This window comes from Balaenoptera physalus (assembly GCF_965194825.1).
Source record: "Balaenoptera physalus genome assembly, chromosome: Y".
In the NCBI taxonomy this organism is placed as follows: Eukaryota; Metazoa; Chordata; class Mammalia; order Artiodactyla; family Balaenopteridae; genus Balaenoptera; species Balaenoptera physalus.
The window spans coordinates 16,184,318-16,206,107 of record NC_138904.1 but is presented as its reverse complement, the minus strand read 5'-3'; the positions used below and the strand labels follow the sequence as shown (position 1 = coordinate 16,206,107).

The 21,790-nt window shown below is 45.5% G+C and overlaps 3 protein-coding genes across 19 annotated transcripts in view; 2 read left to right on the top strand and 1 right to left on the bottom strand.

Annotated features, from left to right (window-relative positions):
* LOC309653330 (testis-specific Y-encoded protein 10-like) overlaps positions 1-21,790 on the bottom strand; it is a 95,071-nt gene that overhangs the window by 31,939 nt on the left and 41,342 nt on the right. The gene's annotated exons all lie outside the window — the stretch shown is intronic.
* LOC309653334 (serine protease 52-like) lies at positions 3,286-14,108 on the top strand. Of its 4 annotated transcripts, none has more exons than XR_014259102.1 (9): positions 3,286-3,374; positions 4,241-4,500; positions 4,925-4,981; positions 6,679-6,814; positions 7,189-7,433; positions 8,664-8,797; positions 9,352-9,453; positions 12,239-12,557; positions 14,084-14,108. XR_014259102.1 is itself a non-coding variant. In XM_082447943.1 (8 exons), exons 3-8 carry the CDS (start codon positions 4,972-4,974, stop codon positions 12,257-12,259), a joined length of 648 nt encoding a protein of 215 aa, XP_082304069.1. In that variant the 5' UTR covers positions 3,286-3,374; positions 4,241-4,500; positions 4,925-4,971; the 3' UTR covers positions 12,260-12,688. The 4 variants fall into 4 exon arrangements, 2 of the variants coding, with proteins under 2 accessions (XP_082304069.1, XP_082304070.1); XR_014259103.1 differs by lacking the exon at positions 14,084-14,108 and adding an exon at positions 9,153-9,220 and having other exon boundaries at positions 12,179-12,688; XM_082447943.1 differs by lacking the exon at positions 14,084-14,108 and having other exon boundaries at positions 12,239-12,688.
* Positions 15,045-19,080, top strand: LOC309653360 (testis-specific Y-encoded protein 10-like). Of its 4 annotated transcripts, none has more exons than XR_014259128.1 (7): positions 15,045-15,085; positions 15,693-15,770; positions 15,889-16,000; positions 16,098-16,197; positions 16,358-16,427; positions 17,089-17,281; positions 18,612-19,080. XR_014259128.1 is itself a non-coding variant. In XM_082447967.1 (6 exons), the coding sequence occupies exons 2-6, from the start codon at positions 15,711-15,713 to the stop codon at positions 17,130-17,132; spliced, it is 432 nt and encodes a 143-aa protein (XP_082304093.1). In that variant the 5' UTR covers positions 15,045-15,085; positions 15,693-15,710; the 3' UTR covers positions 17,133-17,314. The 4 variants fall into 4 exon arrangements, 1 of the variants encoding a protein (XP_082304093.1); XR_014259129.1 differs by having other exon boundaries at positions 16,098-16,243; XR_014259130.1 differs by having other exon boundaries at positions 15,046-15,085; positions 15,672-15,770; positions 16,098-16,243.

The following is a 21,790-nucleotide window of genomic DNA, read 5'->3' as shown; positions in this document are numbered from 1 at the left end:
TGTAGCTTCCACAGTGGCATTGTGGACTCATGCCAGATCTCTAGCATTAAATTCTTTCACACAGAGTGTAATTGATACAGTCGTATTTTGGACAACGCTTAAAACAAAGAAACCCTGGAAACTGCCTCAAACGACGATGTTCATTATTTCACTGAATCCTCAAATTGATACTATTGGATCCTTGAACCAAGTTGAAAATCAAGGATCTCTTCTGTGGTCACTTCCTGAAATTGATAATGTCAGTACATTAACCTTGCCTGAATCTGGAGCACTTATGTCATGGATAGTGCCTTTTCCCCAAACAGCCAGACTCTGGCCCCAACCTGAAGCTGATATTAGCAGACCTTGGTTTAAAACCTCAGAAAGAATAAGATCCTGGGCTCAGTCAGAATCTCAAACAATGAGTACCTCAACCCAGTTTGGAGCTGGTAGAGTCAAACCCTTGGCCCAGCACGAAACTGCTACAGTCGTGTCATGGATTCAGACTGAAACTGGTATATTCCACCCATGGAACCAGTCTGAAGGAGACACAGTAAGATCCTGGAACCTTTCTAAAACAGGCTGTAAGACCATGGATCCAGACTGGAGCTGGTATAGTCAACCTCTGGGATCAGCCTAGAAGTAGTACAATCAGACCCTGAACCCAAGCTGAATCTGAAGCAGTCAGACCCTGGACACAGTCTGAAGCTAAGGCAATCACAGTGTTGACCCAGGCTGAAATGCAAGCAATGAAACAGTTGACATTAATACTGTCAGACCTTGGTTCCAAACTCAAAATGATGCAATAAGAGAGGGGACCCAACCTGAATCTCGAATAGTTACTACCTGGATCCAACCACAATTGCCAATAGTCCATCCCTGGATTCAGCCTGAAGCTAATGCAGTCAGATTTTGGACCCATGCTGAGGGTTATTTAGCCCAACCCTGGATCCAGGCTGAAACCCACACAGTCAGACTCCAGACTCATTATGAAATTGGTCCAAGAAAACCATGGACCCAGCCTGAATCTCAGTCAGTCACACTTTGGTTCCTGACTCAAAATGATGCAGTTAGGCCCTCATCCCAGTTTGAATCTCAGATGACATGTTCCAGGACCCAAAATGAATTTGGTATAATCAATCCTTGGACCCATTCTGAAACTAATTCAGTCAGATCCTGGACCAAGCTTGAAACTGGTACAGGCCAACCCTGGCTCCATCTTGACGCTGCTACAATCAGACCGTGGACCCAGTATGAAACTTTAGAAATCCATCCCTCAACCCAGCCTGAGGCTGATACAGTAGTAAGACATTGGTTCCAGACACAAATGGATTCAATCAAAATTTGGAACCAGCCTGAGGCTGATACATCTAGACTCTGGACCCAAACTGAAACAGAAACAATTCAAATTTGGACCCAGACTGGAAGCAAAGTAGTAAAGCCTCCAAGCTTATCTGAAGTTGCTATAGTCACACCTCGGTTACAGACTCAAAGTGATACACCTAGATCGTGGATTCAACCTGACTTTCAGTCAGTCAGTCTCTGGACCCAGACTGGAGTTGGTATAATTTGTGCCTGGTCTCAGCAAAGAGTTGCTATAAATCAACCCTGGGCATGCCCTCAAACCCAAGCAGTCAGACCCTGGAACATGTTGGAAGCCGATACAATCAAATCTTGGTTCCATGTTCAAATGAATAAAGTCCGACCATGGGCCCCTTCAGAATCTCAAATATTGAGTCTGGATGCAGGCTGAAGTTGGTACAGTTAATCCTTGGATCCAGCCAGAAACCCCGGCAGTTAGACCTGGGGCCCACCCGGAAACTGCTAGTGTTGCATCTTTTGCTATTCCTAAAGCTAACAAAGTCAGAACACGGGTCCAACCTGAAATAGAAATAAGGCCTGACATTCATTATAAAGCTGATATAATCACATCATTTGCTTCTCCTGAAGTTGAGCCAGATGGAACAACCCAATTAACTAGTCACGTTGACTCCTCATCTAAACATGTAACTTTTTTACCAGTAGAAACTGTTCCTTCACCAGGTGAGTATTTTACAGCTTTGTCAGCTGAAACAGCTGCAGTAGAAAGCCAAGGTCAAATCAATTCTCTCCAACCCAGTGACCTCCCAAATATTCTCTTTCTTACTCTTTCAAGCACATGGCTTTCTGGAGGAGTTGGCTACTGGAACTTTGGCAATAAATTACAAATTACCAAAACAAAAGGAAGCCTGATGTTCCGTCTACTTCTCTCAGCCCCCTTTCTCCATCTTTTTCCTTTCTTGTTCCTTGTTTTTTCCCATCCTCATGTTGTTTGTCCCTTTCCTGTTCAGCCTTTTCTTCTTGCACCTTCCCTTCATCCTGTACTTTCCGTTCTTGCTCAGCTCTTTCTCCTGTGGCCTTCTCTCCTGTTCTCCTTCCCTTAGCTGCTTCTGATAGTTCTCTACAGGGACTATCTTTCTCAAAATTTGCTGAAGGACCATTCTTTCTCATACTTTTTCATCCCTACGTGCTGCCCCAGCCACACCTTTAACAAACCAACCTTCTGTGATGCCTGCATCTCAATCTGGAACCAAGTCTAACCAGCCTGAACAAGATCCTCTCAAGTATTCAGAACTCAATATTTCCTTGGCTGAGTTTCGCCTAAGTGTGGTCTGGAGAGAGAGCCTCCGGGCTTTCCGGCTCTTCAAGACAGCTGTTATTTCTCATGAAACCACAGGCAAGTTCAGCCTAGTCATCTCTTTGAGTTGTTATATTTGGGACCATGTCTTTGTTGGAACCTAAAACCAGGGTTTCTGAGTAGATCAGAGGTCATGTTCTCAAATTTTGGCAGGACCAAACTTCAAATTATTACCTGAATGAGAAGAGGGGTAATGAATAATATAATCTTAAGAGATAGCCACATAATTGAGAAAGTACTATCTTACTTTTGCCAAGAATGGTTTAAAAGCTAAGTTTTACACAGGGCACAGTAGTATAGAAACACTTTTAGTGCTTAGAAATGGTTTATTATTCCACTTGAGAAATGAACAGAGATATTTTGGATTATTCTTAGAGTGTGCAGGCAACCTGTTACTATACCTAATGTTGTAGGGTTAAAAACATGTATTTCCAAGCATTTTGCCAAAGTTGAAGAGCTACAAGCATTTTCCTAAAATCTAAAAATAGGAAATCAACATGTTCAGGAAAAGGAGGGTGGTACCACTAACTACACCCTGTCCCACATGTGGATTCCTTCTGCAGAGTGTAGATTACTCCCTGGCGTTGTCCCACACTGTCCCAACTGCTGGGAGGCAGGAGTGGGTGAATTCTGTGCAACTCTCCTTCTCCCAATTCTGTGCTGGCTCTATACTGAATGAACAGTGGATCCTTACTACAGCTAGATGTGTGAATTTCATGTAAGTGTGAATATGTCCTTTCAAGCTTAAGGTATCATTATAAAATATGAACACTTTGAGTTTGTTAATGGTATATTCCTTTGAAGAAGCTAGATAGTCTTCCTTGGCTACAGAAACCAAATCTGGTACATCTGACTTGCAATACTCACATCTGATATATTTCCTTAAGAGAAAGCATCTCCTCTTGTAACACCTCATATCATTATGTATCTCAAAATTAGTGTTTTAGCTATTTTTTTTTCAGGGAAAATTTCAGGTTTCAAATCAATGTGTTTGTAAATTATAAAAAGATATCTTAATTTTATAAAACTTTACCTATAAAAGGATGGTATCTTGAGTTTAAATCATAATCTATGTTGGAATCACAGTTTTGCCTTTTATGACTTTAAGTATCTTGACTCTTAAAACTCAATTTATTGATCTGTTCAAGGATGATAACTACCTCAAAATATATTTTGGGTATATAATTTTATTTCTGATTGTGAGATAGTGAAGTAAAACCATTAGTACAGACAAGGATCAGAGAGAAAGAGTAACTGTCCATAGTCTCAGATCTTGTAAGTGGGATATTTCAATTTCTAACTTTCTAAGTCTATATCACTAAATGTTAAACACTATAAATACTAGGATGTAAAATAATTTATTTTGTTAGGAATTTTCGATAAGGATTTAGATTGCATTGTAATATTTACCTTCTCATTCCTGAAGGTGTCCACACATATTGTGCCTAACAAGACATTGTGTGTTTGCAACAAGTAGAGAAGAGGAGTCTTACTTTAGTGTTCACCTAGACTTCATCCGATTCATATGATTTTTTTCACATTGAAATATGTAAAAATAAAGTGCTTGCTAAATTTTCTCCCCAGAAAAAACTCAGAGGCATTGGCCCTGGTCCAGATGGGGCTTATTGATCTTCAGAGCCCTGCCCAAGCTCAAACCATAGGTATTCATCATGGTATGCCCTACCTAGGTCCCAAAGGACTTTGGGGACCTGGGCTAATCTTCCTGAAGTAGTCGCTACGTTTTCAACCCCTGGTGCTTCCTGTCTGCCTGGAGGAGAGCCTAGAGCAAGAGAAAAACATACAACTATATGACTGCTGGCTACCCAGTTGGTCCCTCATGAGAGGTGAGTGATGCAGAAGACACTGGAATTGGATGACATTGACACATTTAGAAAGAGAGTAATATTCTCTCATGTGTAGTAGTAGATTTGTTATCTTTCTCTTCAGCCATATTTCTCCTGCTAATCTAGGCCATAGCTAAAAAACCCTCTCTATTCTCTGTTTTCCACCAGGAAGTCCTGGAATTCTGCAAAAAAAAGGCATCTAAGCATCCTGCAGGTCAGCACATGTGCCCAGTTTTGGCCCAAACTGAATGAATTTACTTTCTGCATGGAAGCCAAGAAAGCTATGGGGGAGGCTGGCTGTAAGGTGATAAGTTGAGGGGGTATGAAAGGCAGGGAGAAAGAGAGGAATATCCTTCAACATAAGAAGTTACTTTCTCACATCCTTTAAAATATCCATGATTATCTGTTTCCTTGTTTCTTGCAGGGTGACCTGGGGGCACCTCTTGTGTGCCATCTACAGCAAAAGGACACATGGGTGCAGGTGGGAATCTTGAGTCACTTTGATGAACATTGCAGAAAGCCATACATCTTCAGCTAAGTGAGCCCTTTCCTTTTCTGGCTCCAGGGAGTTACACGACCCAGCCATACACCCTGGTCCAAGCAAGGGCCCATGACTAGCTCTGCTTCCATCTCCCTTTCAGTCTCTACCTCTGCAAATGCCTCAGCTTTTACCTCCACTCCTGCTTCTGTCCGGCCACACTTCATCTCTCTGCCACAGCCTCTGAGTAAGGCCCAAGCAAATGGTAATGAGGGATGTATGAGAAGGAAAGAAAGAGAAGAGGATAATGAAAGCAGAAAAGGAGGAGGGGAGAAAACGCTTTTCCTGATAAATGCATGAGTATTTATACCAGGCAGGCAATAGGAATCATTTTTCTTAGGCTTACAAATGCATTTCATCCTTGTTGTATTATTCAACTTTCTTAATATCCCCATATGATATAGATGACACAATCATTCTATTCATCTTAATGTATTATTCTGAAACCCAGAGAAGTACATTGGACTGACCATGTTCATAAAGACAAAAGAGGAATGGCGCTAGCACAGACACTCAAATTTCTTATTTTTCTAACACAAAGTTCTTTACTACCACATATTGCCTTATAAAAGTAATTGTAGAATTTTAAGTTAAATATGTATTTTGTTTTGTTGACAAGTAATATGTGATGATTTCTGTAGGTTACTGTGTACCCAACTATGTTATATTTTAATGATTGTCTTTCTCCTTTCCTTGACTATTACGAAATGAATTACACTCATCAGCAGCTATTTCACGTTACTCTTCTATCCTTACAAATTTATTTTGATTGAATCATATTCCTACACATTACATGCTCACTTAAATCTATTTACCATGGCTCATATTGCCATATCCACAGTGAATTATGCTTTTAAAACATGAATGAGGTCATCTCAGTTTTTGGTCAAATTCTTCAAAGTTTTTTTCACTCAGAGACCTCAAAGACTATACTTCAATGAAAATTCCAGTTTCTATGTTCATGTGTACTCTTCCCTTACTACTTTTTATAGGTAGGTTATTTCTACCATTTTATACACACACTCATAGACAAACACACACACGTGTGTATATATGTGTGTATATATGTATATATGTGTCTGTATGGGTGTTTATGTATATAAAATTTCATTGCTTCAACTCACACTTTTTGAGGCACTCTAAATTTTTTTAACATAAACTATTTGCTGAGCTTCAAACCTGAATGTTCAAATTAGTGTGTCTATTTGCTATATCACTAAAATTTTAAATGTAGTAAGCTCAACCCTCCAGTTCACTTAAACTAAAATTTTTATTTCTCTAACATTTTCAAGTTAAATTATTGTCTTTTATTGCCTTCTATGTTATTGTCTTATACTGTTGTAACGATTTAAGCTAACAGTTACGTAAGGATGACAATGGGAGAGAGAGGTGGAATAGTTTCCAATATAATGACTAAAGGAAATTTAAACTGGACCGTAAAGAAATTATGCACTTGGAGAGACAATAATAAGGGGAGAATTCTTTACAGAGGTACCATGGACACAAAAATGCAGATTTTGTGTTTGCAAGTCAATTTTAATAATAGATATGCTTAGCAGAGTAGTGAGAGGTGAAAAACTTTTATAGATGGGCTCTACATGAGAATCCTGCTAAGTTTGCTTTTACTGTTTTTTCCTCAGCTTTGGCAGATCGGATTTCTCTGAGATATGCCATGCCTTGGCAGGCCATGATCATCAGCTGTGGTAGTCAAATTTGCAGTGGTTCCATTGTTAGCAGCTCTTGGGTACTCACTGCTGCCCGCTGCGTCAGGAACATGTAAATTGGCGTCATGCAATTTCCAATACACTATAATCTAGTATCTCCAAATTACTTTGCCGAAGTCTTCTTTGGATAAGTGAACTTCATATTATGCCTGAACCATCTCTCTTAAACACATAGCATCTTTGCTTCAGGGTAAGCGAGACATTTGGCTCTGTGTTTGGCTGATTGGTATCTCTGTTAGTTAATTCTTCCGTAATCTCATTGTCTGTGATCTCAGACTCCATTCATAGACTTGATTTTCCTTGAGGTGAAGTAGGAACTCTGACCACATGGCTAAAGAAATACATGGGAATAGCTAATGTGGTATCTTTTAAGGACTCAAATTTCGTAGTGAATCTATTCTAATTGTTCTCTAACTACACACATAGGAATCCTGAAGGCACTGCTGTAATACTGGGCCTGAGGCACCCTGGGGCACCTCTGAGAGTTAAGGTATCTACCATTCTACTGCATGAAAGATTCCAGTTGGTGAGTGGGGCAGCAAGAAATGATCTAGCATTGCTGCTCCTTCAAGAGGTGCAGACTCCCATTCAGCTTTTAGCACCCACGGTCCATCTGAAGAACCTGAATAGCTCAGAATGCTGGCTGTCTGGGCCACGGATGCTTAAGCCAGGTTAGTAGTTATTTTACTTGTTAGGGCAGTAATTTTAAAACAAGATAGAGGGGGTGTTTTATATATATATATATATATATATATATATATATATATATATATATATAAACATATATATATATATATATATATATATATATATATATATATAAACTGAGGTTACATTGATTTTTAACAGTATATAAGTTTCAGCTATCAACATTTTATTTCTACTTCTGTATACACTACCACTGCTTAACACGACAAATTTAGTTTCCACCCACCACCATGCAGTTGAACTCATTTATCCCTTTTGCCCTCCTTCTACCCCTCTTCCTCTGGTAGCCACTGATATGTTTGTTTTTCTTTGCTTTCTTTTATTCATCAAAAATCTTCAGAGACATCCAAATCCAAATCAAAATGAGATATCACCTCACACCTGTCAAAATAACTATCATGAAAAAGAATACAAGTAACAAATATTAGTGAGGATGTGGAGAAAATGGAACTCTCCTACACTGTTGGTGGGAATGTAAACTGGTGCAGCCACTATGGAGAACAGTATGGAGGTCCCTTAAAAAACTCAAACTAAAACTAAGAAACCAAAAAAAACTAAAAATAGAGTTACCATATGATCCAGCGATCTCACTCCTGTGCATTTATTAGAGGGTCCATATTTTTGATGTTGAAATTCAAGGAAGAATTCTAATCATGATTGTCTGCATTGCTACTTTTAAGATTTTATCCAAATCTGAAATTGTTTTTGTTGCATAAAATGACAGTTTTTATGATGTCTCCATTGAATTTAACAAATGAAAGCCAATACAAGGGAGGTAATTGTGTGGAGAATCAACTTTCATAAACAAGGTAGAAAAAATATGCTACCAAACTCTTTTGTATCTTTAGAACAAAGATGTTTTTGTTTTGTTTCATTTGTTCTCTTTAAGAAAATGAAACTGGACTTGAAATTTCTGATTTTACGAGTGAGATTGGCCTTGTTAATTATGAAGAGTGGCATTTGAAAAATGAGCGAAGAGATTGGAATAGATAAGTGGAATAAGTTGATAATGATGACAATGATAAAATAAATGGAACATCTTAGCATAAAAACTTAGAAATAAAGCGATGATAGATAGAGATTGTGGTCTTATCTCCCCAGTTGGTGTTTCAGTATAAGCTATGTCTTATACTGACTTATGTCTTATACTGTCTTATGTCTTGAGCTTTTTGTTTTCCAACTGTTTTTTCTAGGAGAGACAGATGAAAATCCAGAAATATTACAGATGCAAGTGATGGGCACTTCAAGCTGTGCCCACCTCTCCCCTGACAGGGGCGGTTCTGTTGTGTGCTTCATTACACAAGACAAACACTCTGATACAAATGTGGTGAGCAGCTCTTTTTTTTTCTTTCAAATTCTAATTGACAGAAACTATAACTCTTTCCATACATAAAAGTGTAGTCCAACCCATCCATAAATCATAAATATAAGAAAGTGAGTTATTGCTCTGTGGGGGAAAAAACCAACATATCTTTAATTATAAAATGATTCTTCAAAAACTATGTTACTAACTTCTGGTTTATCTCACATTGGTTATACTTGTATATCCAAACTGAACAGAGATTTAGTTGTATCCCAACAAATTAGGCAACTCATATGATTCATGTTCTTCTAATTATACAATCCTTGCTCGTCAGAGTCCACCATACATTAAACCTTTTTTTATTTTATTTTCCCTTTAGAAATGAAGTCTTTGTGGTCTAACACTGGTGGTTTTACTTGTGGGGTCCCTGCAAGAAGAATCTATTTGGTAATAATACTCATTTGCTTATGTACCTATTTAAAGTCTCCCTATTTCTCTCACTGCCCACTTCAAAATCTAGTATTAAGTAAGAATTTAAGATGGTGACTTGAATGTAAATTCTACCTTTAATTTCACAGAAACCAGTGAGCCCAGGCAGTGCGGTTATATGCAGACCAATTTCTGGGAATGGCAGCTGGAGACAGACAGGCCTCACCAGTCTGAAAGCACTGGCTACCATTGTGAGCTCCCACTTCTCATGGATATTATCCACTTCAGCAACAGCAGGGCATCCCCTAACCCAGGAATGCATGCTTTGGGTGGAAAAGCCCAAGTCCTCTAGTGTCCTAAGACAGCCAAACACACTGCCGCTCTCTTCAATAATAATTATAGCAGTACACACCCTTTTGTAAGTCAGTGGCTTGGTCAGTCAGTGCTAATCTATTAGGACGATGACAAAAAGAATATCAAAACAACATTACAGAGATTAAGGCCCTACAAAATCTAAGTAGATATTTCATAAATAAGAAACATCCTATGAATACTATTTTAATATCATTTTGGAAAAGAAAACGCCTAACTATTTCAAATTAAACAGGTGCAAAAATATAATATTCATAGAAAGTTAAAAAAAGGACTTTAAAATTAATGAAAACATTTAATTCTTTATATTTTTAAAACTAAGTACTGATGTAGTTGAAAAATCAGAAATATTCCATGATTCCTATATTAGAAAAGAAATAATTTTGCAAAAACGAAATTCCTAAGAAAGCATGATATTTTAGTCTTGAAAGAATTAATATACACATATAGAAAAAGTTTATAAAATTAAACAATAATATTTCCTACAGGAAATTAACAGTGACAGTTGTCTAAAACATGGAGTATGCGTTTCCAGTCTTACATAAAAACATGCTATTGAAGAAGCACACAAGTAATCACTTACTATGTGGCAGGCTGCCCTCAGCTTACTGTGCACCAGGGCCCCGGAAAGAGAAAGGCCTGGAGCAGACAGATCTCGGGCCGGGAGGCCCGGGGATCCGTTTCAGGGTGGGGCATGGGGGGTGGCCCGGGGCGGGTGAGGGGAAGGGATGGCGGGCACCGGGAGTGCTCCTTCCTGAGCGGACAGCTGCGTTCCAGGCACGCCTCTGGTCCAGCGCACAAGGTCCGGGACCGACTCTGCGGCAGCTGGGCTTGGGAGGGTGGAGCGTGGGCCCCCGCGCTCCCTCCCCGTTGCCTGCACTTTGGTTCCAAGGGGAGCACCTCTGTCCCTGAGATACCACGCTGAATTTCCTTTGCCTGTTTGGACTCCTGAGAACACGTGGGTGCCCACTGCACCCCCGCAGCTGTTTCAAGGCCGAGGAGGGTTGCAGCACCAGGGCGGGTTCAGGAATCCTCCCTCGTCCTCGCTTCCCAGCTGCACTGGCTGCGACCTGCCGTGCATCAGCCTTGGCGATCTGAAGCCCTGAGGGCCGTGGTGTACACTTCTAGGGTGGCACACAGCCGTGGCCTAGAGAGGAAGGCCTGCCCCGCTCTGGCTGCTGTCCCCTCTCTCAGGCAGAGAGACAGACAGACAGACAGACAGACAGGAACTCTGTCCCTCCTCAGCTCCGTGATCCTTAAGCTGGAAGGGAGCCTCCTCGTGGCTCCCACACTCCGGTGCCTAGGGTTCCCTACTGTGGAGGCAAAGGGAAACTACGTGCAGTGGCCCTGCGGCTGAACGCGGGACACAGGGCAGCGGGGGACCTCCGACCCTCAGCCGGGGCCAAGTCCCTTGAGCCCTCTTGCCCTGGTCAGCGCTGCTGGGAGGGGCCTGGCAAGGATGAAAGGCTGGAGGGAAGGTTGGACAGCGTCCTCGCACAGCTTGTCCTGGGCCACCCACGCGTAAGGCGCCATGGCTGGGTTCAGGTGCGGCCCGCCTGCCCGGGCATGATGTGGGGGAAATGGTCAGGCCCTCCTCCGGTGGGGAAGGAAGGCTTACACTGCCCGCTGGGGCCCCGGGTGCCCGCCGCCGGGGCCTCGTGGTCCAACCCAGTGGATGCGCCTCACTGAGATTCACCCTGGGGTACAAAGCTTCGGCTTTGAGGGTGGAAACCTGTCAGCCCCGCTGGGGCACGGTACACAGGGCTTCCCCTGTAGGTGTCGTTCAAGGTGGAGGGCCCACATCCTCCATGCTGTCCCTCACCGCATCGTCCCTTGGCGTATCGGGGCATCGGGGCCCTGAGAAGTATGACTTCTTGTCCAGCGGGGATCTGCCTCATCCACTCAGGAGGGAGCACGCAGGCTCAGTCTCTGTGAAGACGGTTTATGTGTTGAAGTCGGCCAGGGTCTTGGTGTCCTTGTCCCTCGCGAGGCAGCTTCTAAGCTCAGCCCTGCCCGTGTTGCGGGCTCTGCCCTTTCCGCGCGTGAGCTTGTGTCTCTTTCTCTGACTGTGGCCGGGAGCCCCTCTGTCAGATATCCCGCCTCCCTGCCTGTCTAAAGCGATCACATCCTCCGGTCCCTATGCCCTTCTCTCCTGGCACGTCTCTGCCCGGTGCCGCTGGGGGCACATCCTCCCTGTGTATCACACAGAACCTGAAGGAGGTCTGCCCCAGGTGACACTGACAGGGCCCCCGGCTTCTAAGTCAGGCTCTTCGGTGTCACCTGGCCAACCCGTTACCAGGGGGTCTGCGGACCGCGGGGTGTGTAAGCTGCCGGGGACAGCTGAGCGGTAGGCTCGGCCAACACAGAGGAGCTACCGAGAGGAACGGAAAGGTAGCCTTGTCCTTGAGGAAGTCAGTGAGGCCCCGAGTGGTCAGAGGGCCTCCCGGCGAATGAAGAGGGTGCCGCTTTCTGCACCAGGGACGGGTTGACTGTGGCCCCCGGGGCAGGCAAGATTCCCAGGGTGGCCATCAGGGTGGGGGCTCTGTGCGTGTTTAGTAGTAAACAGTAGGGCAGACGGGAAGGGAGCCCACCTCCTCTTTTCAGCCTCACCTTCAGAGCCTAATTCCTTCACCCAAGTGCTGGATCCATCTGCACTTTCTTCAGGACATTGTAGCACACACGTAGCCACGACCTGGTTCCCAGTGGCCTCCCACAGCTGCCTGAGGGGGAAAGAGAAACCAGCTCAGGGCCAACACCTACAGAGCAAAGGGAGCCCGGGAGCACCTCTCTAAGAAGACGGCCCGGGGACACTCGAACGAACCTGAGAGCTGCAGGAAGAGGAAAGCGTGTCCCAAGTCGGCTGGGCCCCTAGCACCTTGTCTTCCTGTATGGTGCCACAGACAGGGGCACGGGGAATGGAATCGAGCCTGCGTGCTCCCCACGGTCAACCTGTCGAAGGCAACCAGGAGGAAACAGAACACAGGTGCACGTGACTCAGCCTCCCACTGCGCCCACTTTCAACCACACCGTCCCATAGGCAGGGCAATCCCAGGTGTTTGTATCGTTCCAAGAACGACCCGTGGAGCTAAATGTGCACATGGGCTTGGTCCACAGAGGGGAGGCGGGGGACAGAAAACAACTGGGACAGTAAACAAGGGGGTGCTGACCAAAATCCTCTCTCGTGGAGACACGTACATGTGGAGTTCTGCATAGGTACATGCCCGTGTGTGTGTGTGTGTGTGTGTGTGTGTGTGTGTGTACATGTGTGCATGTCCATGCTCAGGGATAGGCACGACTACTGTCATGCATGCATGGACGTTGGATGGACGCGGGGACATGGAAAAGCTTAAACAGCTTATAGAACATATATAAACCGTGGGCCAGTTGAAGCCCCCAAGCCAGGGAATCCAGCCCAGAGATACCACCCCTGGAGCAAAGTGTAAGTGGCATCACTCGCCAGCAACCTCGACCAGGGGCTGAGACTAGAGGGAGGAATAAAGCACCTGTGGAAGGACAGGGAGGTTGCAAAGTACATGAGAATCATAAAGGGCCCGATGTCCAGGCCCAGAAGAGGAAAGACCCCCCCCCCCCACAGCCCCACTCCCATCCCAGCTACAGCCACCTTTATCTCCTTCTCCAGTGCACGGGCAACCTTTCCCCCCACCCCTGTGTAGGCCCTTGAGAAACACCTTGCCTTTTTTTTGGTAAGGCTTGGCAGACCGACCCACACCGAGGTATAACCGACTGCCTCACACTTTTTCTGATAGTTTAAAGCATCACTCTTTTATTTTCTGACAACTTTTGTGGCTCAGGATTATGGACCTGATGGCTTAGCTTGATTCTACCCCTGCTCCCCTGTCCCACAAGCCTGGGGCAAAGGGCTGGGCTGGGATGTGATCTCATTTGGAAGGTGGACAAGAGCAGAACCACTTTCAAAGGGCATCCTTGGGGTAGGCAGACTTCAATTCCTCGAGTCGGCAGTGGTGAAGGTTTGCGTGCGAGTGTAGTGGCACTTGACTGGGTGCAGTCCTCAGCACCTCACTGTGTTGGTGTCCAAACAATGTTGTGAGTGTTCCCCCAGTGTCGTCCCTCTGTCCATCTCTGAAAAGACAGGATGGCCAAGTCCCCTTCGTCTTGTGCAATGTCAGTGTCCATTGCGGGAGGGACGCCTGTCACCTTATGTTGGCTAGAGGAATGGCAAATGTTCACCGCCACTCAAACATCCAAAAGGCAGTATGCAAACGTGTGGATGCAGAAAGTCCGAGCACCCATGTGTGCCAGTCGTAGAGAGTAGGAGAGGTCATTTGGTTCCGGGCAAGATACCTTTCTTTCTGTGAGGCTTTAAGTATCCAGAGGGGACAGAGATCCCAGGAGAGTGGGCCACGGAGGGAGGGACCAGACACACACACACACACACACACACACACACACACACACACATCCACACACACATCCACACAGAAAGGCCGGGAGGAGACAGACACTCAGACGGAGCTCTTCACTCCATAGCTTTTCTGCTGTTGAGCAAAGGAAATCAACTTTAGCAAAGAGGTGGGTTTGCCGGACACGAGGGTGACGCCCACTGTCCTCGCCCCGATTGGTCGTGATGGGGACGAGCGGCCTGGGCGTGGCTTGCAGCTCCTTCCCGCCGCCTGGTCACGCGTGCCTGGTATAAAAAGCTCCTGCGCATGCGTTTCAAGCCTCTTCACCGCAGAGGGAGCGGTGCGATTCAAGGAGCGGTCCGATTCAGGGAGCGATACAGTGCGCAGCGAAGCGTGACTGCGGTCGCTGGTGCTGCGTTCTCTGCCGCCCACGTACTGAGTTTCCAACTGCCCCACTTTCACCACTGCCCCAGCTCAGAGCCAGGTCCACATGGGCAGTAAGGCGGGGCCCGGGGAAGGCGGCACTGCCCAGGGACCCTGGGTCACCCTAGGTGTGGGAGGGGGTCCTCAGGAAGCAGGGGCCCGCGGGTCCCCAGGTGTGCTGCGGCAGGTGGGTAGGGTGCCGGCACTAGCTGATGGGTGCGGCGAGGAGGCCGCCATCTTCAGCGGGGAGGTGGTGCAGCAAGGCACGGCCCTGTTGGAGGGAGAGGTGACGCGGATCGGGGAGGTGTTTTGGCTGCCTGTGGAGGACATCATGGAAGAGGTGGAGGTGGTGGCGGAGGAGGAGGAGGAGCAGGAACAGCAGGAGGAGCAGATGCTCGTGGAAGAGCCGCAGGAGAAGCCCCAGGAGGAGGGGCAGGAAGAGCGGGAGGAGCGGGAGCACGTGGTGGCGGAAGAGCGGGAGGAGAAGCCCCAGGAGGAGGAGCAGGAAGAGCCAGGGCCGTCCCCGAAGAGCGCCCCCTCCCCGCTGGAGGTGCTGGAGGCCGTGCAGTTACGGATGGAGCCTGTGAATAGGCAATGCACACGAGCCTGCGCTCGTCTCAAGCGCAGAACACTTTGGAGGCAGAAGACCTATCTAGAAAACAGAAGCACCATCATCCAGAGCATCCCTGGCTTCTGGGTCAAAGTTGTATCCTTAATTTTGTAGTTGAGAGACCACGTGGTGGCTGGGCTACAGCAAGAGGTACCTAACATAGAGGGCCGTTTGGGTACCAAAATGTATCCATTGGATTTTGCATTGTGGGCACACTCATGGAAATGTGATCCTGAAATTGTGGGGGCATGCTGATTTTCTGCATAGCAGGAAACAAGACTAGGGCTTTAGTTGCAGAGGTCCAAAAAGGTATTGTCATTAGTACCAGGGCCTCTTGAGACAAGAGAGTTGTCTTGCGCACAGGTTCTCCTTGGAATAACCATCAAGGGAAATGGGGGTGAGAGTGGGGAGTTATGAATGCTCATCCTAGTTAGAGCCAGGAGTGTTTGCTGTGCAGATATAAGCTTGTTCTGTCCAGATGGAGGTCAGGGCCTCCCTCTCAGAAACGGAGGCTCCCTGTTTTCGTGCACAGGTATGCACACCCCGAGGGGCTCATTGTGCCTTCATGCAGTCTGTATTGAAGGAATAGGACTAGATACTAGTGGGGAGTTGAGATCAGACACTCCCAGGCTGCTCTCCAGGCTCGCTCTGTGCTCGTAGGCCTTTCACCTCCGGCATCTAGAGGCTCCTTGACGTAAAGCAGTTTGTGAACCACCCCCAGATGTCGGCCACGATGAGTGACCTAGATAAAGACATGCTTAGCTACATGACCAACTTGAAGGTCAGGCTGGGGAGGCTGAGGCTGGGGAGGAGAGGGGAAATGATTTATCCCGGAAAGCAGGAAAGAGCAGGTCTACTGCAGACAGATTTCACCCTCCTCCTCCTCTTTATCCTATCAGGTGGAAGAACTCAGATATCCCAGTGATTGCTGCAAGATCATGTTGTTTTTCGGGAACAACCGCTATTTCCAGAATGAAGTGGTTGTTAAGGAGTATCTCATTAACGTCACTGGCAAGAGACAGCTCCCTGGATTGGGGGGGAGGGCAGATGGGGTGAGGTGAACTTGAAACATGATTTAGGCCCTTCTCCCATGCTCCTTTTCCCACAGGATACATGGCAGCTCATTCCACTCCAATTCAGTGGCACCGGCATTTTAAAAGTGAGGCGTATAGCCGCAGGCACCACAGCAGCAGCCATGACTTCTTCAGGTGGTTCTCTGACCACAGCTTTGCAGGATCTAGCAGGATTGCTGAGGTGGGGTGCCTCTGGGCCTCCTCAGCAATGGCGATGTTATTTGGCTGCTCGTGGGGAGGGGTGTGGGCCTGGCCTGGCCTGGCCTGTCCCGACCGGGCCCCTTTCCCCTACCAGATCATCAGCGAGGACCTGTGGCCCAATCCCCTGCGCTACTACCCCAGGGAGGAAGGCACCACCGGGACAGGTAAGTGAGAGGAGGACAGGTAGGTGAGGGGCCCAGGGGCTGGGCGCTGAAACGAGTCAGCTGGGTCATTTATTTCACTCATGGAGAAGTTGAGGCTCAGAGGCATACAGTGACACCAGGGCGTGAGGGCATCAGGGTGAGACAGCACATCTGGAAAACTGCAGTGCAGAACTGGTGCTGACTAGGGAAGCTTTAGGCAAGTGAAGCAGCATGAGCGTCAAAGTCACTGAGATTCAAAGGTGCACGTCTCTGAACTGTCATTCCATGGCCGTCAACCCCACCCTCAGGCCTCCTGTACCGCCCCCTTAAATTTGGGCTTGCCTCAGGTTCCCCCCACCACCCCCTTTCCACAGAGGTCTGTGAGTCCCCTTTGGGCAAAGCCTTAAGCCCCGCTGTCCCGTCATTTTTTTCTGTTTTGATCATCACAGTCACCTTTTAATTTTCTCATGCATCTCCTTCACCTCCCACGGCTATGGTGAGAACAGTGGCCATTTTGCATAGATGATGAAGAATCGTTTCTAATATGTGGTTGGAGGAAATGTAAGAGATCACAGGGAATGTGACTCTGTCTCCTGGGCAGGGCCTTAAAAAGTTAAAGCGGTCTTTAGCGTTGTTCAGGGAGGATGGGTTATTATGTGTGTGTCTGTGTGTGTTTCCAAAGGAACTCCCGATGTTGAGATGCGTGTGATGGAGCATCACCCTTGACCTAAGAAGCTGCTTCAGATGAAGGCGAACGGTCAACATGGTTGTCCTGCACACGAAGAAATGAAGAGAGGTCTGGTGGTGAAACGTACAGAGAGGGAGACACCAGTAAACCTGGAATAAAACCAGAAGATAAATAAGCAGCATCAGTTGTATGTGTTTGTGTGGCGTTTGTGCAGGGGCTCAGGGTAGATACATCAGGCGCAGGTAGGCTTCTCAGTTTGCTGCCTGGGAGTTACCAGTCCATGGAGAGCTGTAGAGGCGGGGGGAAGTCATACTTTGGGATTGCATCAGAGGATGCAGTTCTTCCTGTGGGATGGGGGTTGGGGAGGAAGGAGAAATAAGAGAAGGGCTGGTTAACTGGGGCCTGCCATTTTTCCAAGGGAAATGTGGAAGTTCAAGGAAAGGGGCTGGTGAGCTAGGGCCTGAGGTTGAAATGCTGGAAGTTAATTTTGTTGGATAGTGGTCCTCCATGTAACCTCCCTGTTGCATATCGTCAGACACTTTAATGGGATACAATGGGAGGAAGCCTTAACATTTAATTCACTGTTGGACCAGATGCCCTTCTAGTGTATGTGAAATTGTGGGGGCATGCTGATTGCATATCCCTGTTGCATATCATCAGGCACTCTAATGGGATACAATGGGAGAAAGCCTTAACATTTAATTCACTGTTGGACCACATGCCCTTCTAGCGTATATGAACACAGGGTCTTTTGCTGAGACAATTAGCCTCTCAGGGCTAGGGTTCCAGACAACATCTTAGGACATGGGGGTATAAGGTATATGGAGGGCATGTGGGGAGGTGAGAGAGACACGGGTGGGAAGGCAGTGAGGGTGTTAGTGTGCTCTGGCAAAGGTGACCAGGGGAAAAGGTAACTTTGCCGGGAAGCGGATAAGCAAACCAAAACAGATTCCCTCACATCTGAGTGAGCTCACGTGAACTCTGTTCTTTTTTCCGGGGGACTCAGTTTGGGTACAAAGGGCACACGGGGAGAGGTGCGAGGTGAGGGGAGTGGGGAGTTGGGGATGTTAAACAGGCAAGTGCCAGGCCACCCAGCTGTGTGCTCTCTGTCCCGTGACGGCACAGTGGTTAATATCCCTATTTTCAGACAGGCTTAAGCCCTTTGCCCAAGGCCCGCTTGAGACCAAGTCCCCAAAAAGTAAACAGTTTTCTCATGAACGCTCTGGTAGCGGTGTCCCGTCCTCGCTGAACGGCTGGACACACTGTGTTTCAACCACAAAGGCGCTGTCCTTCTTCTGGGGCCTTGCCAGCTCTCTGTGCCCCTGAGGCCAATGGGAAGACCTAGAGCATACCGAGCTCACCCAGGAAGTGGTGAGCGCTTCGGGTGCTGCTTGCCAAGTGGCTGGCTGCTTCCCAGAAGCACGTGTGTCTCTGGACCAGGCAAAGGACAGACTCTGCCACAGGCGGAGCAGGGAATGTTCAGTGTTTGTCCCCCCAGTGTTCTTCTCTCTTCCCAGATACAGCGGCTCCAACACAGGCGTCCCTGAGGGTGGCGTATTGACAGTACCATTTCCGTCCCACATGTTGAGCTCTCACTCCACAACTTTTGGTAGAAGAGCCTTCTCCCAAAAGCCCCAGCTCTTTCCAGGACGAGGGGTTGACAATCAAAGTTCATGGAGCCACGGATGTCCCCTTCAAAGTGCACTGAGTTAGATCGCCTGCTCAGTGTCAGGTTTTGTATTTGAACATCTACACCCCAGCTATGCCCCTTCTACAGTGGAGACATCCGAAGGTCTAGAAGGCAAGGCTTGGCCTCTGCCAGCTGCTGTCCCCACAGCCACGCCACAGACACTGTGGAAACAGGTCTTCTCAGCTTCTTGAACTGTAAACCTCAAGGAACCCCTGGGGCTGCCGCATGCTGGTCCCTGTCTTTCCTGGTGCTGGTAAAAATAAACTATGCTCTAATAACCCTGCAGTGGGAGTGGGACAGCATATTGGTGCGTGGTCTTAGGGGACCTCAGACGGGGCTTGTTCTAAGGACTCCAGGGTATTTATCCACATTCAGAACATTTGGTAAGGTCTTGCAAAGGACTTAAACACCAAAGAAAAGGTTGGGACAGGGTCCCCCAACTCCTAACATCTCCTGCCAGTGCTTAGGTACCAAGGCTATGCTTAGGTCATATGCATAGAAGGTTCATTCTGCTGCCTATGGAGTCCCCTTAACAAATTGCATGTAGAACTTTGGCAGGAATATTGTACTAGATTGTTAAAGTGGGCAATTCAGTGGAAAAGAATGTGGCCTAATTAACATATTGAGGTATCTTCAACCTTACTAAAATTTACAGAATCGATAACTTAAACAACAATAAAGTGTCACCTCTGGAGTATTCAATTTTTTACATATGGAAAGGTAATATCCTTACTGGGAAGTTGCAGTGAGATGGTCTCTCTTCTACAATCTTAGTGGACATATAAATTGATACTACGTTTTAGAAAGCATTTTGGTAATGTCTAGTAAAATTGTAAATATTATGTGCTTTATAACCTGACATTTCTGTTTTTAGCAATGTATACTCTAGAAATACTTCCTCAAGTCTAGAAAAACATATACAAGAAGGTAGCACTGTTTATATTAGCGACATGTTAGGAAGAACTCATCAAATATAATAAATTACTGCATATTTTTATAAGAAACTACTATACCATGCTTAAAAAGAATGATGGGACAGTTGTATTTCTTAACATGGAATATTGTGCAAGCAGAATAGCCAAGAGAAAGCGACATTTTGCCATACATGAGACAAAAATTTTAGAATAGCTAAAATAAAACGTCATTTTTTTATACAAGGCATAATTTACTTTCTATAAAAATATTAAATACACTTGTATATTCAGAAGGAAAAATCAAAGAAATATTCAGAATGTTAGGCAGTAGTAATATATTAGGTACCGCACCAATTTGGGAGACTCCCACTCTTTTAATACATGACTGGATTTTGTAATGCTTGAATTTGGATGGTTTTTATACACTCTAATCAGGAAAAATGTAGCAATGTTAGAAAACAATAGGAATTAATGGAAGAATAAATTAGTATATTTTTATTTCTATCCAAGTTACTTCTGGGACGGTGTTCACAGTCCTCTGGCTCGTCTGGTGATTCTCCTCCTTCTAATGTCATCTCTCACTTTTCCGTCCGTGAATCTTGGTATTTAGTCAGGCTGCTCTGACCTACTCTGTGTTTAAAAAATCGGATTTGCTCAAGCTCCCATCCTTATTTCCGTAGGTGCCAGGCTTTCCTTAACACGTGGTATTGACTGAAGGACCAAGGGTGACATGACACTCATCGACATTCGTCCACTGGAATACATTAGCACTGTCACATCATTGATGTAAATTCCTAGGACTCTTACAGACTAAACAACAGCAATTACAACAACCAAACGGATTTCACAGGCCAGTGTGTGCTCGGATCCATATCTGCTTTGCTGACAAGTCAAAATACTGTCGAGTTTCTATGCTTCCGCAAACTGGGAAACTAAAGAGTTTCTTTTTGTTTATTTTTCATACCACCATTCTTGGTTCACACTTGGTATTCCATGTAACGGATTTATCTTAGAGGTTCCAAACTGAAAAGTCAGTGGAGGGAGGAGAGATACAGAAAGAAGCTACTATTTCTCATTTCATAATTTAATAAGATATGAGAACAGAACTTCAGTTTTCACTTTGACTCTTTACAAAGCTTTGGGAATAACTGCTGTCTACTTCTGCTCTTGGCAAGTAGCCCTACAATGTCCCTGGGCTACCCTACGGCTGCCACAAACAACACTGCTTGCAAAGATCATATCCACCTTACATCTGGCCCTTCTTTTTGTTCCTGAAAGCTTGTATTCCTGATGTGCTATCCCAAATACACTCCCTTTCTCTACAGATTATTATTGTTATTATTATCATTATTATTATTGCCAAGTTTCTGACATGTCACTTTGCCATCTAGATTTTGTTTTGTGAAGAGAAATGTGGGAAATCAAACACTCCAACCAACAGAGACACTTAATTTTCAAGTGCATCTGGAAAATTCACTGAGGTAGGTCATATTTTGGGCCACGCAATAAATTTCAATAAATTTAAAGGATTTAAGTCATTCAAATTATGTTTTCTGGTTACAGCAGAATTGAATCAGGTATCCAGTAATTTGTAAAGTATGCCAGAATTTGAAATTAGACAATAAACTCCTCAACAGTACCTGGGTCAAAAGAAATCACAAGGCAAATTAGAATATGTTTTGAATTTAACAGAAATGAGCAACAATATATGAAAATCTGTGGGATGCAATAAAAGCAGAACAGAAGGAAGTGTACAGCTTTAATTTTGCTTTTTTTAATGAGAAAAGAAGGTCTCACATTATTGAGCTAAGCTTCCTCCAGGAGAAACTAGGGAAGGAATAACAGATGAAATCGAAACCTGGCAGAAGAAAGTAAGTGAAAAAGATATTATAAGAAATCAGTGAAAATGAAAACAGAAAACCACCAGAGGAAATCAGTATGCCAAAATCTGGTTTCCTGGAAAGATCAATAAAAATGATAAACTTCTAATCAGAATGGTCAAGAATAAAAGAGAGAAGACATGAATTACCGATAGCAAGCAAGAACGATACTATACCACTAATGATTCTACAGATGCTAGGAGGACACAATA